Source organism: Bidens hawaiensis, unplaced genomic scaffold, assembly GCF_021521415.1.
Source record: "Bidens hawaiensis isolate Kalapana, Puna unplaced genomic scaffold, B.hawaiensis_p1.1 tig00051453_1, whole genome shotgun sequence".
Lineage (NCBI taxonomy): Eukaryota > Viridiplantae > Streptophyta > Magnoliopsida > Asterales > Asteraceae > Bidens > Bidens hawaiensis.
Genome location: NW_027499231.1, coordinates 50,472 through 65,415, shown reverse-complemented (window position 1 = coordinate 65,415; position 14,944 = coordinate 50,472). Strand labels below are relative to the sequence as shown.

General features: G+C 34.6%; 3 protein-coding genes across 3 annotated transcripts; 1 reads left to right on the top strand and 2 right to left on the bottom strand.

The window, feature by feature from the left end:
- Nucleotides 1-1,563: 1,563 nt before the first annotated feature.
- Nucleotides 1,564-3,896, bottom strand: LOC143599060 (octanoyltransferase LIP2p, chloroplastic-like). The gene is made up of 4 exons (XM_077077117.1): nt 3,487-3,896; nt 3,116-3,380; nt 2,211-2,361; nt 1,564-2,130 (listed from the first exon to the last, which is right to left on the bottom strand). The coding sequence occupies exons 1-4, from the start codon at nt 3,639-3,641 to the stop codon at nt 1,829-1,831; spliced, it is 873 nt and encodes a 290-aa protein (XP_076933232.1). The 5' UTR covers nt 3,642-3,896; the 3' UTR covers nt 1,564-1,828.
- Nucleotides 3,897-6,415: 2,519 nt separating this feature from the next.
- Nucleotides 6,416-8,084, top strand: LOC143599062 (uncharacterized). Its single transcript, XM_077077118.1, has 5 exons — nt 6,416-6,816; nt 7,088-7,165; nt 7,255-7,354; nt 7,430-7,557; nt 7,680-8,084. Exons 1-5 carry the CDS (start codon nt 6,463-6,465, stop codon nt 7,893-7,895), a joined length of 876 nt encoding a protein of 291 aa, XP_076933233.1. The 5' UTR covers nt 6,416-6,462; the 3' UTR covers nt 7,896-8,084.
- Nucleotides 8,085-8,207: 123 nt separating this feature from the next.
- LOC143599063 (exocyst complex component SEC3A-like) lies at nt 8,208-14,039 on the bottom strand. Its single transcript, XM_077077119.1, has 25 exons — nt 13,871-14,039; nt 12,716-12,786; nt 12,434-12,514; nt 12,280-12,347; nt 12,093-12,195; nt 11,873-12,006; nt 11,611-11,725; nt 11,384-11,488; nt 11,210-11,311; nt 10,993-11,136; nt 10,785-10,901; nt 10,626-10,706; nt 10,475-10,549; nt 10,242-10,406; nt 10,033-10,150; nt 9,885-9,943; nt 9,638-9,808; nt 9,481-9,560; nt 9,337-9,418; nt 9,160-9,257; nt 8,958-9,066; nt 8,801-8,869; nt 8,658-8,723; nt 8,493-8,582; nt 8,208-8,415 (listed from the first exon to the last, which is right to left on the bottom strand). The coding sequence occupies exons 1-25, from the start codon at nt 14,037-14,039 to the stop codon at nt 8,305-8,307; spliced, it is 2,583 nt and encodes an 860-aa protein (XP_076933234.1). The 3' UTR covers nt 8,208-8,304.
- Between the last annotated feature and the right edge of the window lie 905 nt (nt 14,040-14,944).

The window sequence follows — 14,944 nt, the reverse complement described above, 5'->3', positions numbered from 1 at the left end:
GTTAAAAAATTAGTCTGATTCGCTTATTTTGTTAAACAGAATGAACTATTCGTTAAAAATAGTGATTCGTTTAGTTTAGTTTGTTAAAAAAAAAATAGTTTGGTCCATTTATTTTTGTTATAAAAGTAGTTTCGTTCGTTAACTTTTGTTGAAAAGGTAGTTCAGTTTTTTTTTTTTTTTGTAAAAAAAAATTAGTATATTTCAATTATTTTTGTTAAAAGAGGAAGGGGACTCAAGGTGACCAATTATGAAAAGTTTAGTGACAATGTATATTTATAGAAGTGAAATGTCGACTCTACCTATAAAGCTAACAGTGTTAATTAACAGCAGGGACTCAAATGGTTCGTTTCTGAAACTACAGGGACTCAACCATTTCAAAAAAAATTCAGGGACTCATTGTGCCTTTTCCCTAAAATCACAGAAACGCATTTTCATTTTTTTAAGAACACTTATTGAAAAAAAAAACTCAAAGAATGGTAAAGTTATACTAACGGATACATTATTTGAAACACCTTTGGAACAGTATTGATCAATCCTTCTAAAGCTATACTATTAGAGCATTCTCAATCTATCTCTTAAACTCATCTCTATAATCACATTAAAAACATTATATTTCTCTCTTATGTTTAATTAAATGATACATTTTTATATTTTTATCATTACAGTCTACCCACAACTAATTCAACAAATATTAAAAAATGAATAGGAGCAAACAAAGTGACCCGAATTTACAAAAAAATCAGTACATCCGATTACCACCTCGGGTACAATAAGGGTAAGCATAAACCGGGTAATATTCGTAAGACCCACGAGACCCATTACACCCGAACCCGTGAAACCCATGTATAGTTTAATTGGGTAAGTTCCTGGATATAACATATGGAGTTAATCAGGTCGAGGGTTGGGTCCGGATCTAGCAATGGGTTTGAACGAAGACAAGCGAACCCGTTTGCATTTTAAATCAATTATACAATCTAGTTGATTTATCGTTTGATTTTGTTATTTCTTATATGAATTGACTTATTTTACTAGTTTATTTTAAGACAAATTTTATCAAAAATTATCATTTGTGACTTATCCATGTCTACGTGTTATGAAAAGAAGCACTGCCTCGAACATACTATATGTTGGCTGATTCTAATTAGCAATGGCTATGATTCTTATGATGTTGATTATGTTTGCATTATTGTTTTCTTCAAATTGCAATGCAATTATGCAAACCCAGTAATTTCCCAATTCAAAACCATTTCGTATTAAACAAACGGGTCGAACACTAACAAACAGTTCTAGAATCCGAGAAACCTGTCTAGGACCCAAACCGATTATTAACATTAGGGTCAGTTCTCGGGTCTCATCTTTACTATTAACCGGGTATGAGCCGGGTTAGGGTCGAATCTAATAGGTTGACCGTTTGATCACCCCTAGTTAGAAATGCAGGAAAACAATAACCGGACCCCTTGATATTATTCACACGGATTTGTGTGATAAAAAATCTATTTACACGAGGTGAAAGTAAACACTTTATCACGTTTATTGATTATAGCAAGACATATTGCTATGTAACATGTATACTTGCCTAAGAGTAAGGATGAAATAATAGACAAGTTTGTCCGGTACAAAACCAAGGTTTAGAATCTACTCAACATGAAACACAAAGTTTTAAGGACGTGTTAAGTCGTTCGCCCTTAAAGTGGTTGAGCGGTTGTTGTCTGGGATCCTTCTTTCTTGGCATGGACAACGTTCACATAATAAACCCGTTTACAACTTGCCAATCCGTTTGACACGATTAGATTGTGGATGAAACAATTTTATAGGAACAAAACATTAATCACTGTGTACTCTTTGGAAACCTAAGCAAACTTGATACAGGCCGATGACACAGTTCAACCTGAAAAACTTCACAAAACTCTTTTAACAATGATTCATGAGCAATATCAATGAGTTCACCATCATTAGATATTGAACAAGAATCACTCAGCAACCCCTTGATGCTTCCAACTCCTCTATCTTTAATCCCACAAGGAACTATTCGATTAAAAGGCGAAAGATCGGTGCATACGTTTAATGCTAGTCCATGATATGTCAGCCATCGTGAAACCCGTATTCCAATTGCTGCTAGTTTTTTGTCCCCTGAAGAAATCAAAGATCAAATAAGCAAACAACAATGGGATGTTAAGCTTTGATGGAGACTGAATACACGTCCCACTTACCGACCCAAACTCCAGTTAAGCCTTTGACCCGAGAAGCTTTTAGAGTGAAAACTGAGAAAAGAACCCGAATCACTACCTCCTCAAGTGCTCTAAGGTACCAATGAAGATCCATCTTGTGGTAACGAAGGTTCATAATCGGGTACATCACTAGCTACATTGCAAAGACTTTATTATTTGAGTTTACTGACATAATGCAAATTTATGACGAGTAAAAAGATTAAGTTCAAAAAAGATATAAATTCCAGTTGCTATAGATACACCAATGATGCTACGAGCCGAGCTGCCGGCGAGCTGCTTGAGCTCGGATTGATATAAAGCTTGAAACGAGCCGAGCTTTTTGGAGCCCGAGCCTCAAATAAAGCTCTTTTAGTTATCGAGTCCGAGCTCAAGCCTTGAATGGGAAGCTCGTTTAGGCTCGCCAAACTTTAACGAGCCTTGTGAATTTTTATATTTACCTATGTAGTCTTTAGGAATGTATTAATTTCACATCGCACAACCGAGCTCAAGTCGAGCTTTGGCCCGTTTAAGTTTTTTTTTTCAAAATATGAAAAATTATTAAAAATCTTATATAAGCTAATTAATAAATAATAAACGAGCAGAGCTCCAGCTTTAGAAAAAGAGCTCGAAACGAGCCAAGCTCGAGCTCCAGCTCACGTAAGTCAAAAAACGTTGAGCTGAGGCTCGGCTAGTTTACACTTACAGTCACCAGGTTACATCATCATACGCCCCATATGAATTTGTCAGTTGTCACATCAATCACTTTTGTGTCAGTATAATCTCACAACACCAAATCATACACCCCGTATAAAACATTTAGGCCCATATACATATAACCATTTTCTTCATATACTACCCGTATGACTTTTTAGTGATGTATGTATACCATGTCAGTAGTGTTAATTTACCTGTCCCGGGCCATGGTAGGTAACTTCACCGCCACGTTCGGTTTGATACAACGGCAAAGGAGGATCATTAATATCAAAACTCAAGTGATTCTCCGAACTAGCCGTACCCAATGTATAAACAGGCTGATGCTGGAGCACGATCACCGTATCCGAACCATCTTCGTTGTTACCAATCAACGCCTTTCGGTCTTCAAGAATCGATTTTTGCCATGACCACGCATCAGCAAACGGAACCACATGTTTATACAAGTCATAACACTCACATCTGCATATTAAACAACCCCCAAATTAATAAACAAATGTTATTACGTAATGCACGCAAGGTGTTTGATAAAATGCCTCAATGAGTATAAACGTTGTTAAAATCGTACCTTCTTGTGGTGGTTTGTTGGGGCAATGAATTGGACTGGTGGGTTGTGATTAATGAAGCTGTTGGTTGTATTGATATGTGTGTTCTACCGGAACTAGAGTTACGGGTCGTACATGGTGGAATTGAGGAAGTAAAAGAGAAATTGAGTGATGCCATTATGCGAATTGGGTGAATATAATATGTGGGTTCAAGCTTGTTCGATCCAACAGGTGAATTGGAAGATTGGGATCGGCGGAGGAATCAAGAAAATATGTGGGTTGTTATTTTCTTGAGGAAATTGGGAAGCGTAAATAATATCCGGTGCTAAAGTTGGACTTTTTGCCGGGAAATGAGATCATCGGCGGACATGAATCCGGCGTCAAACGAAGGATTTGTAGGAGAGACAGGAATGAAGGTTGTGGTGTGAGAATTGAGATTAATGGATTATGGATTAGTGAAGATTGAAACTAAGGGGTTAGCTTATATTTTTATGATTATGTTTATAGCTTATTTGCTGTTCTTTGTGAGTGTTTGGATTAGTTTATATCCTACAAGTTGATAAGCTATTTTTAAGTGTTTGTGTTAGCTTTTATTATTTAGCTTATGTTAGTAAAATGATTAAATGGAGCATGGTTACATATTATCACATATCTTATACTTCATATGTATCTACTTTGACATGCATATGTTGTAATATCTCCCATCTAGCATTCCATACTCCAAAAGTCCGTTCAATGACATTTCTTAATGATGAATGATGATACTTAAATATCTCTTTAGGACCTCTAGGAGCACGACTAGCAACCGTTTTTCCACGACGAAAATCCGGTATATGATAACGAATGTTGGTTCCTTTATATGGAGCAAGATAACCTCTAGTATTTGATCTTCCACCAATGTATTAATCAGTATCTACCAACTTCAACCAACTTATTAAATTCACCAACTTGTCTCTTATATAAAATTCTACCATTTGCCTCACTAATTATCCACCATTTGTCTCTTATTAATTATGAATCTAATTGTTAAATTCACCATTCTTTAATTTGTTACACTAAGTTGCTTCAATAATCATTAATCTACCATCATTTGAATGCAAATGAGTAACTTACACCATTACACAAATAAGCTTCTTTAAATAAGCTAAAAAATCATCTTCATATAAGCTTCTTCACATTAGCCTATATAAGCTAATAAACATAAGCTTAAAAACCTAAACCAAACACTAAATTAAGCTTATTTTGTAAAAAAAAAAAAAGCTAAAAAAGCTAGGCCAAACACCCCCTAACTTATAATTTTGCTTTTCGAAAAGCAAAATCAACTGTTTATTTTAAAGCTTTTAAAGTTGCTTTATCAAACACCTTTTGTTTTTCAACAAACAAATAGCAAATAAGCAAGTTTTAGAAGCTCACCCAAACACCCCATAAGGGTTAAATATAAACCAAGCTAACGTTTATTTATGTAAAATATGTGTAGTTTTAGGTTATGGACCAATAGATTTTAACGTGAGCATTTATTTCCTCAACTTAGAAAATCCTTAATGGTGAATGAGTAAAAAGAAATTAAAAACGTCACATCAACTGTCACATTAGATTTTCACATAATCACATACTTCTAAACAGCTCTATATTCTATATAATTAGATACTTCTATATTTTCTTTCTATAAACTAAAATACTTTTATAAGTATCTTATTTTTTATTCATATTATTTAAATATTTATAGATGGTTGTTACTTTTCAGAAAAAAAAATTAAGATGGTTACCGTTGATATGTAAGCTTAGAAACAAATAATATTTTTACCGTTAAAAGTAGAAACCAAAAAAAAAGTAATTCAAAAGGAGAGATAATTAAAGTGGGGTTGGAATTGATTTCAAAATTTAAATGAAAATTGAAAATTAATTATATCGGGCTCACTTATCATGCTTGCTTTCATTCATTTTTGTGGATATGCTTTAAACTGATAATCATCCTCAATAGGCATTTGTTCAGTTCAGAATTCTATATCAGAACTAAACATGGTATTGAAGTTGCTCTTAATGTATTATCATGTGTTGGTGGGGTCATTTTAGACAATACACATACTTGTCGTAGGAAATTTGTATGAATTTTTTTATAAGAAAATGACTTGTATTCTAACAGTGCCCCTCTATGGTGCCCTTTCCTTCCTAGGCAATCATGTGCGACACCTTTATGGCTTATATGGAGTGGGTTTTATGGCTAAAGGTGGTTTAAGCTTCTTGGGGGCACGAATGTGTCAAGGGGGGCAGGGCTCAATGTGTTAACGGTACGGTCACTATAAAATTCAACCACTCACATTTAAAATAAATAAATAACAGTTGTGTTGTTACTTACATCGTTATGCGTTTTTTATGAAAACATTAATGAAAGCTACCATGCTTACGTGGCAGTGACATGACGGAGTGCTTTTCACATTTTCGTTAAACTATTACACAAAATGAAATGAGAACTTTCTAATTATGTAACAAGTGATACAATATGAATAAGATATCAAGCAAGGCTCTAAATTATGACACATTTATGTTATTAAGAGGAAGTTTGGACACCTAATAGGACACGTTCAATTTAGTTCTTTGGTATCATCCGTCGGGTGTTTTGTAATTTTCTTTCCTAGTGATATCAAGTATGAAAAGTATAATATTTGACGGAAGGCAAGAAGCTACGCGGGCATCGTGCTTCCGTTCAAATAATAATATGTCACGTCCACGTTCACGATTGCTGACCAATAACAACAACTATTCCACACGACCACATGTGCGGCTCTAAGTACTTTGACTTTTCAAAACCTGTCCTAAAGCCAACCTACGAAAAACCCTCCCCCAATCTCCGCCCAAATAGTAGGTGAATTGTCTAAAATGACCCCACCAACACCATGCAACCAACCGACATATTATTCCAAGCTAATATGCTTTGATTCTTATTTCTCTTTTCTCATATATAAACCTCAAATATATGTTTTATTATTTTAAAACAACCAATGGCAGCTGTCAGGTTAATACGTCTACCGAGGCTGTCATCGGCTCTTGGTAGAGCACCTTCTTTGGACGGTGTATCGGCAATGAGGTTTACATGCATGGCAGCTGGTTTTGGGTCCGAAAATTACAATCAAGTGGCTCGAGATATTGAGAAGAAACCGGTAGCGTTACCTAAAGCCGCCACTTACTTGGTGGCGGATTTAGAAGGCTCAGTAGTTGAACCAACACCAATAAGTGAGAGAGTAGTAGACTTGGCTACCTTAATGGTGTTCTTGAGAAGTAATACTTTAGACATGTTAAAGGTTGTTACTAGACGTAGACAGTGGAATCTAATCATCCAATCACTAGTCGAAAAGGTAACATTACTTCTCTATATAATAATAATTAGATATTTTGTATCACCGATCAATTGTTTATAGAAGTACAATCAGGGTAATTATAAACGAAACCGAATCAAATGATATCTTCTAATCATGATAAGGTTATACGATAAACCCTGAATAATATATGTCATTAACAGTAACCGCATGAAATACATATGACATTAATTTCGGTTCACCATTAAGTTTTTGTATCTTCTTGTAGTTGAAACCATATATAATTTTGATCTTGCATGTGAACTTGCAGGTAATAATGGACTCTCGATTTCTAACGATATTTGGTGTAATAGGAACCTTGCTTGGTTCCGTATTATGCTTCCTCGAGGTATCATAAATTGTGTTCAATTAAGAATTTAGCAAATAAAGAATTGAAACCATGCATAACATGTTAATGTAGTTTGGATTAATCTTTAGGGTGTTTTCCTGGTTGTGCATTCTTACCTCGGGTATTTTCAAGCCATCTACCACCATACCGATCATGGACATATCATGGATATACTCATCAAAGCCCTAGGTATAACTCTCATTGTGTGCCCCAACATAATTATATGATCATAACCCATAACATATTTGTCTTTGGCACCTACAGACATGTTCTTAGTAGGAACCGCTATGCTTATATTTGGGATGGGGTTACATGTCATGTTCGTTGGATCACAAGCTTCAGAAGGCCGGCCTATTCCATCATCCAACTTTTTTGGTCTTTTCTATCTCAAGGTATATCACCAACAACACAATAAATGTTCTAACCCGTGTTTAATAGTTAGAACGTGATCAGTTAATAATTATATCCGTGTTTACCAACAATTAAAAAACTATCTTGATCGATATTACTGTAGGAGTTTCCATCATGGGCTGGAATGAAGTCGATCTATGAAGCAAAGTCCAAAATCGGGCATGCCTTAATGTTGTTGCTTCAAGTTGGAGTCTTGGAGAAGTTCAAGAGTGTACCTTTGGTTACGGGGCTAGATCTAGCTTGTTTTGCTGCAGCCGTGTTTGTTTCTGCTGCTGGTTTATTCATACTCTCACAACTGTCTACGGGCACTAAACCTTAAAATACTTAGGCATTATTAATGATTCTTTGGTCCTCTTAATTATAGGTGGTGGTATATAATTAAAGTTGTATATCGTTGGTCTTAGATTAATAAATATTTTTTTTCATTTATACGTATATAATTATGTTTATAGGAATTAAAAGACTTTCAGGTTGCATACTATTGCTCTTTTAGAGATATTATGTGCAAGTCAAAACATATGAAAATGAAGATCTAAAATTTATAAAGAAAATTCAAAAGCAAGAACACTAAACTTAAACATACATAAAACAAGTTTCTATATCATATATGCGTTGATTAAGAGTGAGACAGAGCGTTGGTATTGCTTGAAACATAACATGAATTGCAGTCAACAAGCATACCTTTGACTTTTAAAGTGGAATATCCAAATAGCTAGGCTATAATAAGTCTACATTGATGCTAAAAGGTCTCGAACTTCTGCAACGGTGGGAATGTTTTCACCTGGATAGACCTTGACAGCAAGTTGAGCAAAGCTATCATACTTGTCCAAAAATTCTTTCTGTCAAATGCCAGTCATCATATGGTTATTTTATCCATTAAGTATGAAGTAAACTTTTATAACTTCATAAGAAATACCTTGCATTTATCCCATAGTGTAGGTACCAGATCCTCACAGGTAAAGTTCTTCATCAGTTTCTTATGCATTGCCGTGATGTGTTTGTCAACCTATGTGCAAAACTAGTCTCATTAATGTACACAAGAAAAAATGGTTAAATTTAAACTTTTAATTGAGTAACTCACCCCGGTTAAATTGACCTTTATCACCTTTCTAAAATCTGTTTTTGTCAATCCAGCTTGGAATTGGATCTGCAATTACCAAAACATGGTGATGAAATTTTTAACTTTTTAAATGAAAAGACATAAATATGAATACCGAAACTGACCTCTTCGGGAGCATTAGTTGACATCGCATCCTCAATTCGTTTAGCAAACTGAAAAAGCCGCTCGAATACCTGTAAATTGATGAACCACAACCACCATTAGCATACAGTATAACTAAAAAGATAATTCTCAACGAGAAACACGACATGTGTTACTTACATAGTATATGGCCAAATTGGTATGACACTTGCACGATTCATCATATGATTCACAGGCTTGATGATAAAATTTAGCTAAAGTTGGCACGCAATTAGCCAAGTCATACAGACTGCATAGAACTGCTTCTCATCAGCATCTAATGTAACCATGGTTGAGAAAACTATAATAAAGTAAAATCCTTAATGTTAAAAATTATCGATACCTATTTTGGAATGAAGCGTAGTTTTCTAAAAGATATATATCCGCGTGTTTTGGATCTGCTTGAGAAATCTTGTCCAGAGTCACAAACATTATACCAATCTGTTGAAAAATATTTTCACCACCAGTTTAGCTTCATTTTTATTTAACTGAGCAGTAATTAAGTAAAGTAAGTACTCACAATTTTCATATATGCCTGATCAACCAAATCCCTAGATTGCCCCTGGATATACTGCTCCATGCGCGTGGCAAGCAATGCAAATCTGCACAGTAGGTACCAATACATAAATGAATTAATGATTGCTTTAAAACATGAATACTTTACCTAGGTACAAATAACATGACACCCGTTTGTTTAAAGTTTTTGTCATTTCTTTCTATCTGTTGACGAGCATCATCTACAAACTGCAATTGAACATACACCAGTGACGGTTTCATATGATGGTAATCTTACAGTTGTTAACATAATAGTTGTAACTTACCCGAGTAAATAGTGTACAAACTTTATCATCAATAGCATCAAGTAAGAGACCTACATATCCAGCAGTTTCTGTTTTTATATCAGAAAGATATCGCTCGGTTATACCATGCATTGGTATGCACAGCAGCGGATCAATATTGTGGGCCCAATCCACTATTGCAAAAAAATCTTCCTGAAAGTTGATAAAAGTATAATAACTTAATAAACTCAAAAGACTGAGAATTTGACCCTAAACAATGTGTAATTACTTGTATTCCATCTAGCAAATCATGAAGTGACACATTTAACGCCCCCATGTCTAATGTACCTACATGTAAATATTCGAGCAAGTAAATATTACATGAGTAAAAAAGAACTACATGTAACATATATCATTATTGTTGATATCAATATTACCAATGCTGGTTTCATTTTCATCCATCTCCATCATGCCTGAATCGTCATCATCGTCATGAATACTTGGTGGATCATGTAAAGAAACTTCGAAGCGCATAAAGAAAGCTAAAAATGCACTCTGCAGTTTCAGAAGCAGTGGTAGTAAAACAAGAATGATAGTCTGTGTGTGTGTGTGTGGGTGTGTTAAGGATAAAGAAATGTGTTCAAACCTCTTCAACGAGATGTGGGACAAAAACTTCTAGCATTTTGGTAAAAGCTTCAGAAACCATTGAAGTGTCTACATTTTGGTTGGGGGCGGAGGCACCTTCAAACCATACAGTGTGAACTTTTGGTGGTTTAGTACCAGCCCGTAGCTCATTAGCAAATTCACGAGTCTAAATATAGTTCACAAAAAATTAAAACCCGTAAGAGGAATTCAATTTCATATAGGTTTATAAATTACCTCGTGGCGTAAAAGATTATTTAAGGAGCTACAATAAGTTTTCCTCAATGGAGTCAAGCAGTTTTTATCAAGGATCTGTAAGAGCATTATATACTATTCAGTATTATAAACACAAATCAATTATTAATTGCTGAAGTTACATGTAATTAACCTTCAGGTGATGCAATAGACGTGCATACGTCCTGCATTTATTGTGAAGATCAGCATGATCAGGTTTTTGTAGTTGCCCCCGCTGCACATAGTCAAAATACACATTAAATTATGGTTGGCATGAGTAAAAATTAAAAAAAATGGACTCTAAGAAACAAACCTGTGAGATGTTTTTTGTATCACTTATCATAGAATCTACCAAATGAACAAAATAGTCTCTTAAAAAAGCACAGGATTTTCGAGCAAAAGTCAACTTTGTTATCTCAAGGAATGCCTTCTTTCCTTCACCTGTGCAGAAAATGCATAAAATGTAACACTTTTTTTTAAAAAAATAAACATTATAACTAACATAGATAAGTATATAAGACTAATGTATATACTGCTCTAGTTGCTGTATATCTGGGATCCAAAGCATCAAAACCACACAAAGCAGTTTTTAGCCATTCACATGCTTCGATATATTTACGCAGATGTGACTCATCAAAGGTGCCTTCACTTAAACAATCTGAAATCTGTAATGGATACAATCATATCATGATCAAAAGTATGACTGCATAAGTTAAATACTGAATGAAAATAGTCTACCTCTGTAGGGACATGCAATGTTTCAAGAAGACTATCAAGTTCCGCAGCTAAAGCTTTATAATTAAATGACTGCATTTCCAGCTTGTTATTGCGTGCTTCTATCTGTGAATTATAATACTTGATTAGCAAGTATATCTTAGAAATATGAATTATATTATAGCATAATGTTCTTACGCACTCAATGTCTTCTCGCATATGTCTAAGCTTCAAGTTAAAAAGGTGCAGCCATTGATCCATATCATCCACACAAATTGTGGCTGACTCAATTCCATGTAATACCTGTGGAATTATAATGATTATAAGTTTAATACTTTCAGAATGCACAAAAGATGCTGAAATTCATATAAAGAAACTTATCTGTAATAGAACATTCATATATTCCTATATTATGAGTGATTTACCTCATCGACTAAATGCTCGCTTTCCAAAATCGCGTGCACATTTGCTGCTTCCAAAGCATGAAGTTCCCGCTTTAACCTTTCAGAAAAGACTTCTGCCCCAATGCCCATGACATATCTAGTCACAATGCCATTGCCAAAATTATCAAAAAAAATTAAGATAACCTACATTTGAGTATTTAAACAAAGAAACTTATCTAGTCATAAACTGCTTAAAAAAAATATCATTTAGTATAAACAAAAATATATACATATATATACGTACGTGCCTAAAAGAGCTTCTATTTCCTCTTCTTCTGCTTGTGACACTCCACTACCTGAGGTGTCGACTCCTGAAAACAGATCTCCAGAAGATACATCTTTTAAATTCTGTTGGTTAGCAAATGCTGATGTGTGTTCCTATAAAAGTAAAAGCATTACGTTACAAAAAATTTTATAAGCAAAAAGTACAGTGAAATGATAGTACTAGAAGAATGTACACACACCTTAGCCCAAAGAGCTAACTCGACAATATCAATACCGACAACTTTCGGTAGACGGCCCAATGCATCTTTGATAATATGAAGCATACAGACCAACAGACGATTCCTAGAAGTCAGAGAATCTTCCCAATTATAGACTAGCATGTTTATAATATTAAAGTCCGATGTACATGAAACCGAGACTAATTACCTGTCATCAAGATTGAGCATGGTCCACTGAATAGGAGCAACTCTCTGGTTTCTGAGATTTTCAAAACCCTATTGGCAGATTAGTCCTCTATAACAGAATGGAATAATTTGGAATGACTTGGAATAATTTGTAGGCATAGAAAAAGATTCATTACCAGCACAAATGTACATCCACTGGGGTCACTAGTTAATACCTCCACCTTCCCAAGATTTTTGAGCTTGTATATTTTCGCTTGCTTCATATGTAGAGATTTGCAGAAATAATTTAAATAATTATGAATCTTAATAAGCAAAGAAATACAGACATGTTTGAGACAGAAAAAACCTCAAAACTTAGAAATTATATTTGTAAATGAACATCGTTTGTGTGTACAGAATGTAGGTGAAATAAAGTGGCAATAAAGATAGGAAGAAATTAAGCAAGTTATGGCATATACATCAAGAGTATTGGCATCCACATACTTTAAGACACGGAGAAACGCCTTAGTTTGTTTACCTGTATCTTGTGCTGCATAAACCACAGATAGTCAAAGATGGGATTACAAAGAGCATCCATAATTAAGTGATCATATCATCAATTTCAACCTCCAAAAAAATCACTAAATATGAATTCTGTAATTTATTTTGTTAATATTCTTCAACAAGTGAAACAAGCAAGCAGCCCACAGAGCCAAATATGTAAGATTGGCGTCAACAAGAAATATCAAACCAGGTTCTATATCTAATGATTAACACATATAAGGATGTAAACGAACCAAACGTTCAGTGAACAGTTCGTGAACCGTTCGGTGGGAAGTTCGTTTACGTTCGTTTAATAAATGAATGAACGCGAACAGGGAATTTTGTTCTTCTCGTTAAATGAACGAACATGAACAGAGGATGCGTCCGTTCATTAGTGTTCGTGAACGTTCGGTAATGTGTTCATTAGTGTTTGTTTACGTACGTCCGTGTGTTTATATTCATTACTTAAAGGTTTGTTTCATATTTTTATTATGTTTCATTTATACTAACCAATCTAACATTTAAATTTTATAATTATTTATGTTCAGTTCGTTTTGTTAATGGTTTGTTTTATAAAGTCTTGCTTTAACTAACAACAAATCTAACTTGTGCTTCGTTGACATTATCGGAATAAATCCGCCGATTGGGGGATGATTATGTTTACGAGTATTATCACAAGTGCTTAACTATATTCAATTAAGGTGATTATGTCTAATGTTTTGCATTAAATAGTACATGTCCGTTTGTGTTCGTGAACAAGGTCAATTCCTTAACGAACGAACACGAAAATATTTTCCATCCTGTTAGCGTTCATGAACCATTCATCAAAAAGTTTAATGCTAAACGAACAAACATGAACAAGGCTTCCTTCGGTTCGGTTCGGTTACAGCCCTATCGGCTATCACCTTCTATATCACATTATAACATGGTTTGAAGTTTCAAATGAAGTAATGGACCATCACTAATTCTACATTGATGCTAATAATAACTGAAACATGTGAATATTTGAATCAACATCGTTAACCTAATAATTATAAGTTTACAGGAGTAGTAATAGTAAACATGACAATGATGAATTGAATTAATCTTACAGGTGACTGCAAGAACCCTAGGTTTAGGCGCAGTCTGGCCTTTGCCAATTTTGCCTTTAGACCATGCGCCTTTGCTTTTGGAACAACGAATCGACATTACAACCTTCTGTTTCGAGCCTTCTATTGCCGCTTCGCAGGCTCGCATCAGCTGCTTATCTGATTTCGCCATTGATGCTTATCTTCAAAACCAGAAATGTGTTCTCAGATCTTTCGATCTCTCTCGTAATCGAAACCAATTACAGAGACAATAATCATTACGGGATACAACTTAACTGTTTGTGATTGATTTCATTTCATGCACGTAACGGTGATTGTAATTTTATTTTAAGTCAGTGGCGAAAATGCTAGTCTCATATTTTCATTTGTCATCTTTCAAGCGAGTTATTTAATTTGTAGTTAGTGTTGGTTATTTTAGTGTTATTAACGTCATTTCTGGTAATTGGATTTAGTTAAGAAGACCAATTGAGAAGTTAAGAGTATACATTGGTCTAACTTTACCGTCAAATTTCACATATTAGAACCTCTAGTTCTTATGAATTTTGTCTTATCCGATTGTAGATCTCATAATAAGTGAAATACACGTGATTCAAAAAGATATACAATCATGCAGCAATGTACCCCCTCCAATGATTCACAATAATATCCAATTTTCTGATTATTATTTTTTTCCCTCTTACTATTTACGATGTGATGGATATAGTAGAAGATATGGTACATTTATGGGTGAGACTACTATGAGTAAAAGTAGAGTTATGATGTCATGAATTTAGTAGAAGAGAGGGTACATTTAGTAATACTCATATGAGAGGATACGTTTAGCACAACTCTATTTATTTGTGTGATTACGACTTTGACCTAGGTGTATGGCATATGTGACCTTTTTCTCTTTCGGGTTTAGCTGGACACCTTAGACGGTACCCATATTCCGGGCCTGATCCAGTGGGCTTATGTCTATTTCGGGTCAACTGATTCAGCTGGTCCAAATCCCCTTTTATCCTTTATAAAGAAATTAGCCTACTTATTTTGGATATTCTCCTCTCAGCCTCTCACAGCAAACATCTCTCTCAAAATATA

Bases quoted from the DNA above. Each gene is read 5' to 3' on its own strand.
- LOC143599060 (XM_077077117.1), bottom strand. From the start codon at position 3,641: ATGGCATCACTCAATTTCTCTTTTACTTCCTCAATTCCACCATGTACG. The intron at 3,381-3,486 runs GTACGATTTTAA...TTTAATATGCAG, and splicing joins CAACAAACCACCACAAGAAG to ATGTGAGTGTTATGACTTGT. The intron at 2,131-2,210 runs GTAAGTGGGACG...TGATTTCTTCAG, and splicing joins CTTAACTGGAGTTTGGGTCG to GGGACAAAAAACTAGCAGCA.
- LOC143599062 (XM_077077118.1), top strand. From the start codon at position 6,463: ATGGCAGCTGTCAGGTTAATACGTCTACCGAGGCTGTCATCGGCTCTT. The intron at 7,355-7,429 runs GTATAACTCTCA...TGGCACCTACAG, and splicing joins TATACTCATCAAAGCCCTAG to ACATGTTCTTAGTAGGAACC. The intron at 7,558-7,679 runs GTATATCACCAA...ATATTACTGTAG, and splicing joins TTGGTCTTTTCTATCTCAAG to GAGTTTCCATCATGGGCTGG.
- LOC143599063 (XM_077077119.1), bottom strand. From the start codon at position 14,039: ATGGCGAAATCAGATAAGCAGCTGATGCGAGCCTGCGAAGCGGCAATA. The intron at 10,550-10,625 runs GTTAATTACATG...ATGCTCTTACAG, and splicing joins GTCTATTGCATCACCTGAAG to ATCCTTGATAAAAACTGCTT. The intron at 9,809-9,884 runs GTAATTACACAT...ATCAACTTTCAG, and splicing joins ATTTGCTAGATGGAATACAA to GAAGATTTTTTTGCAATAGT.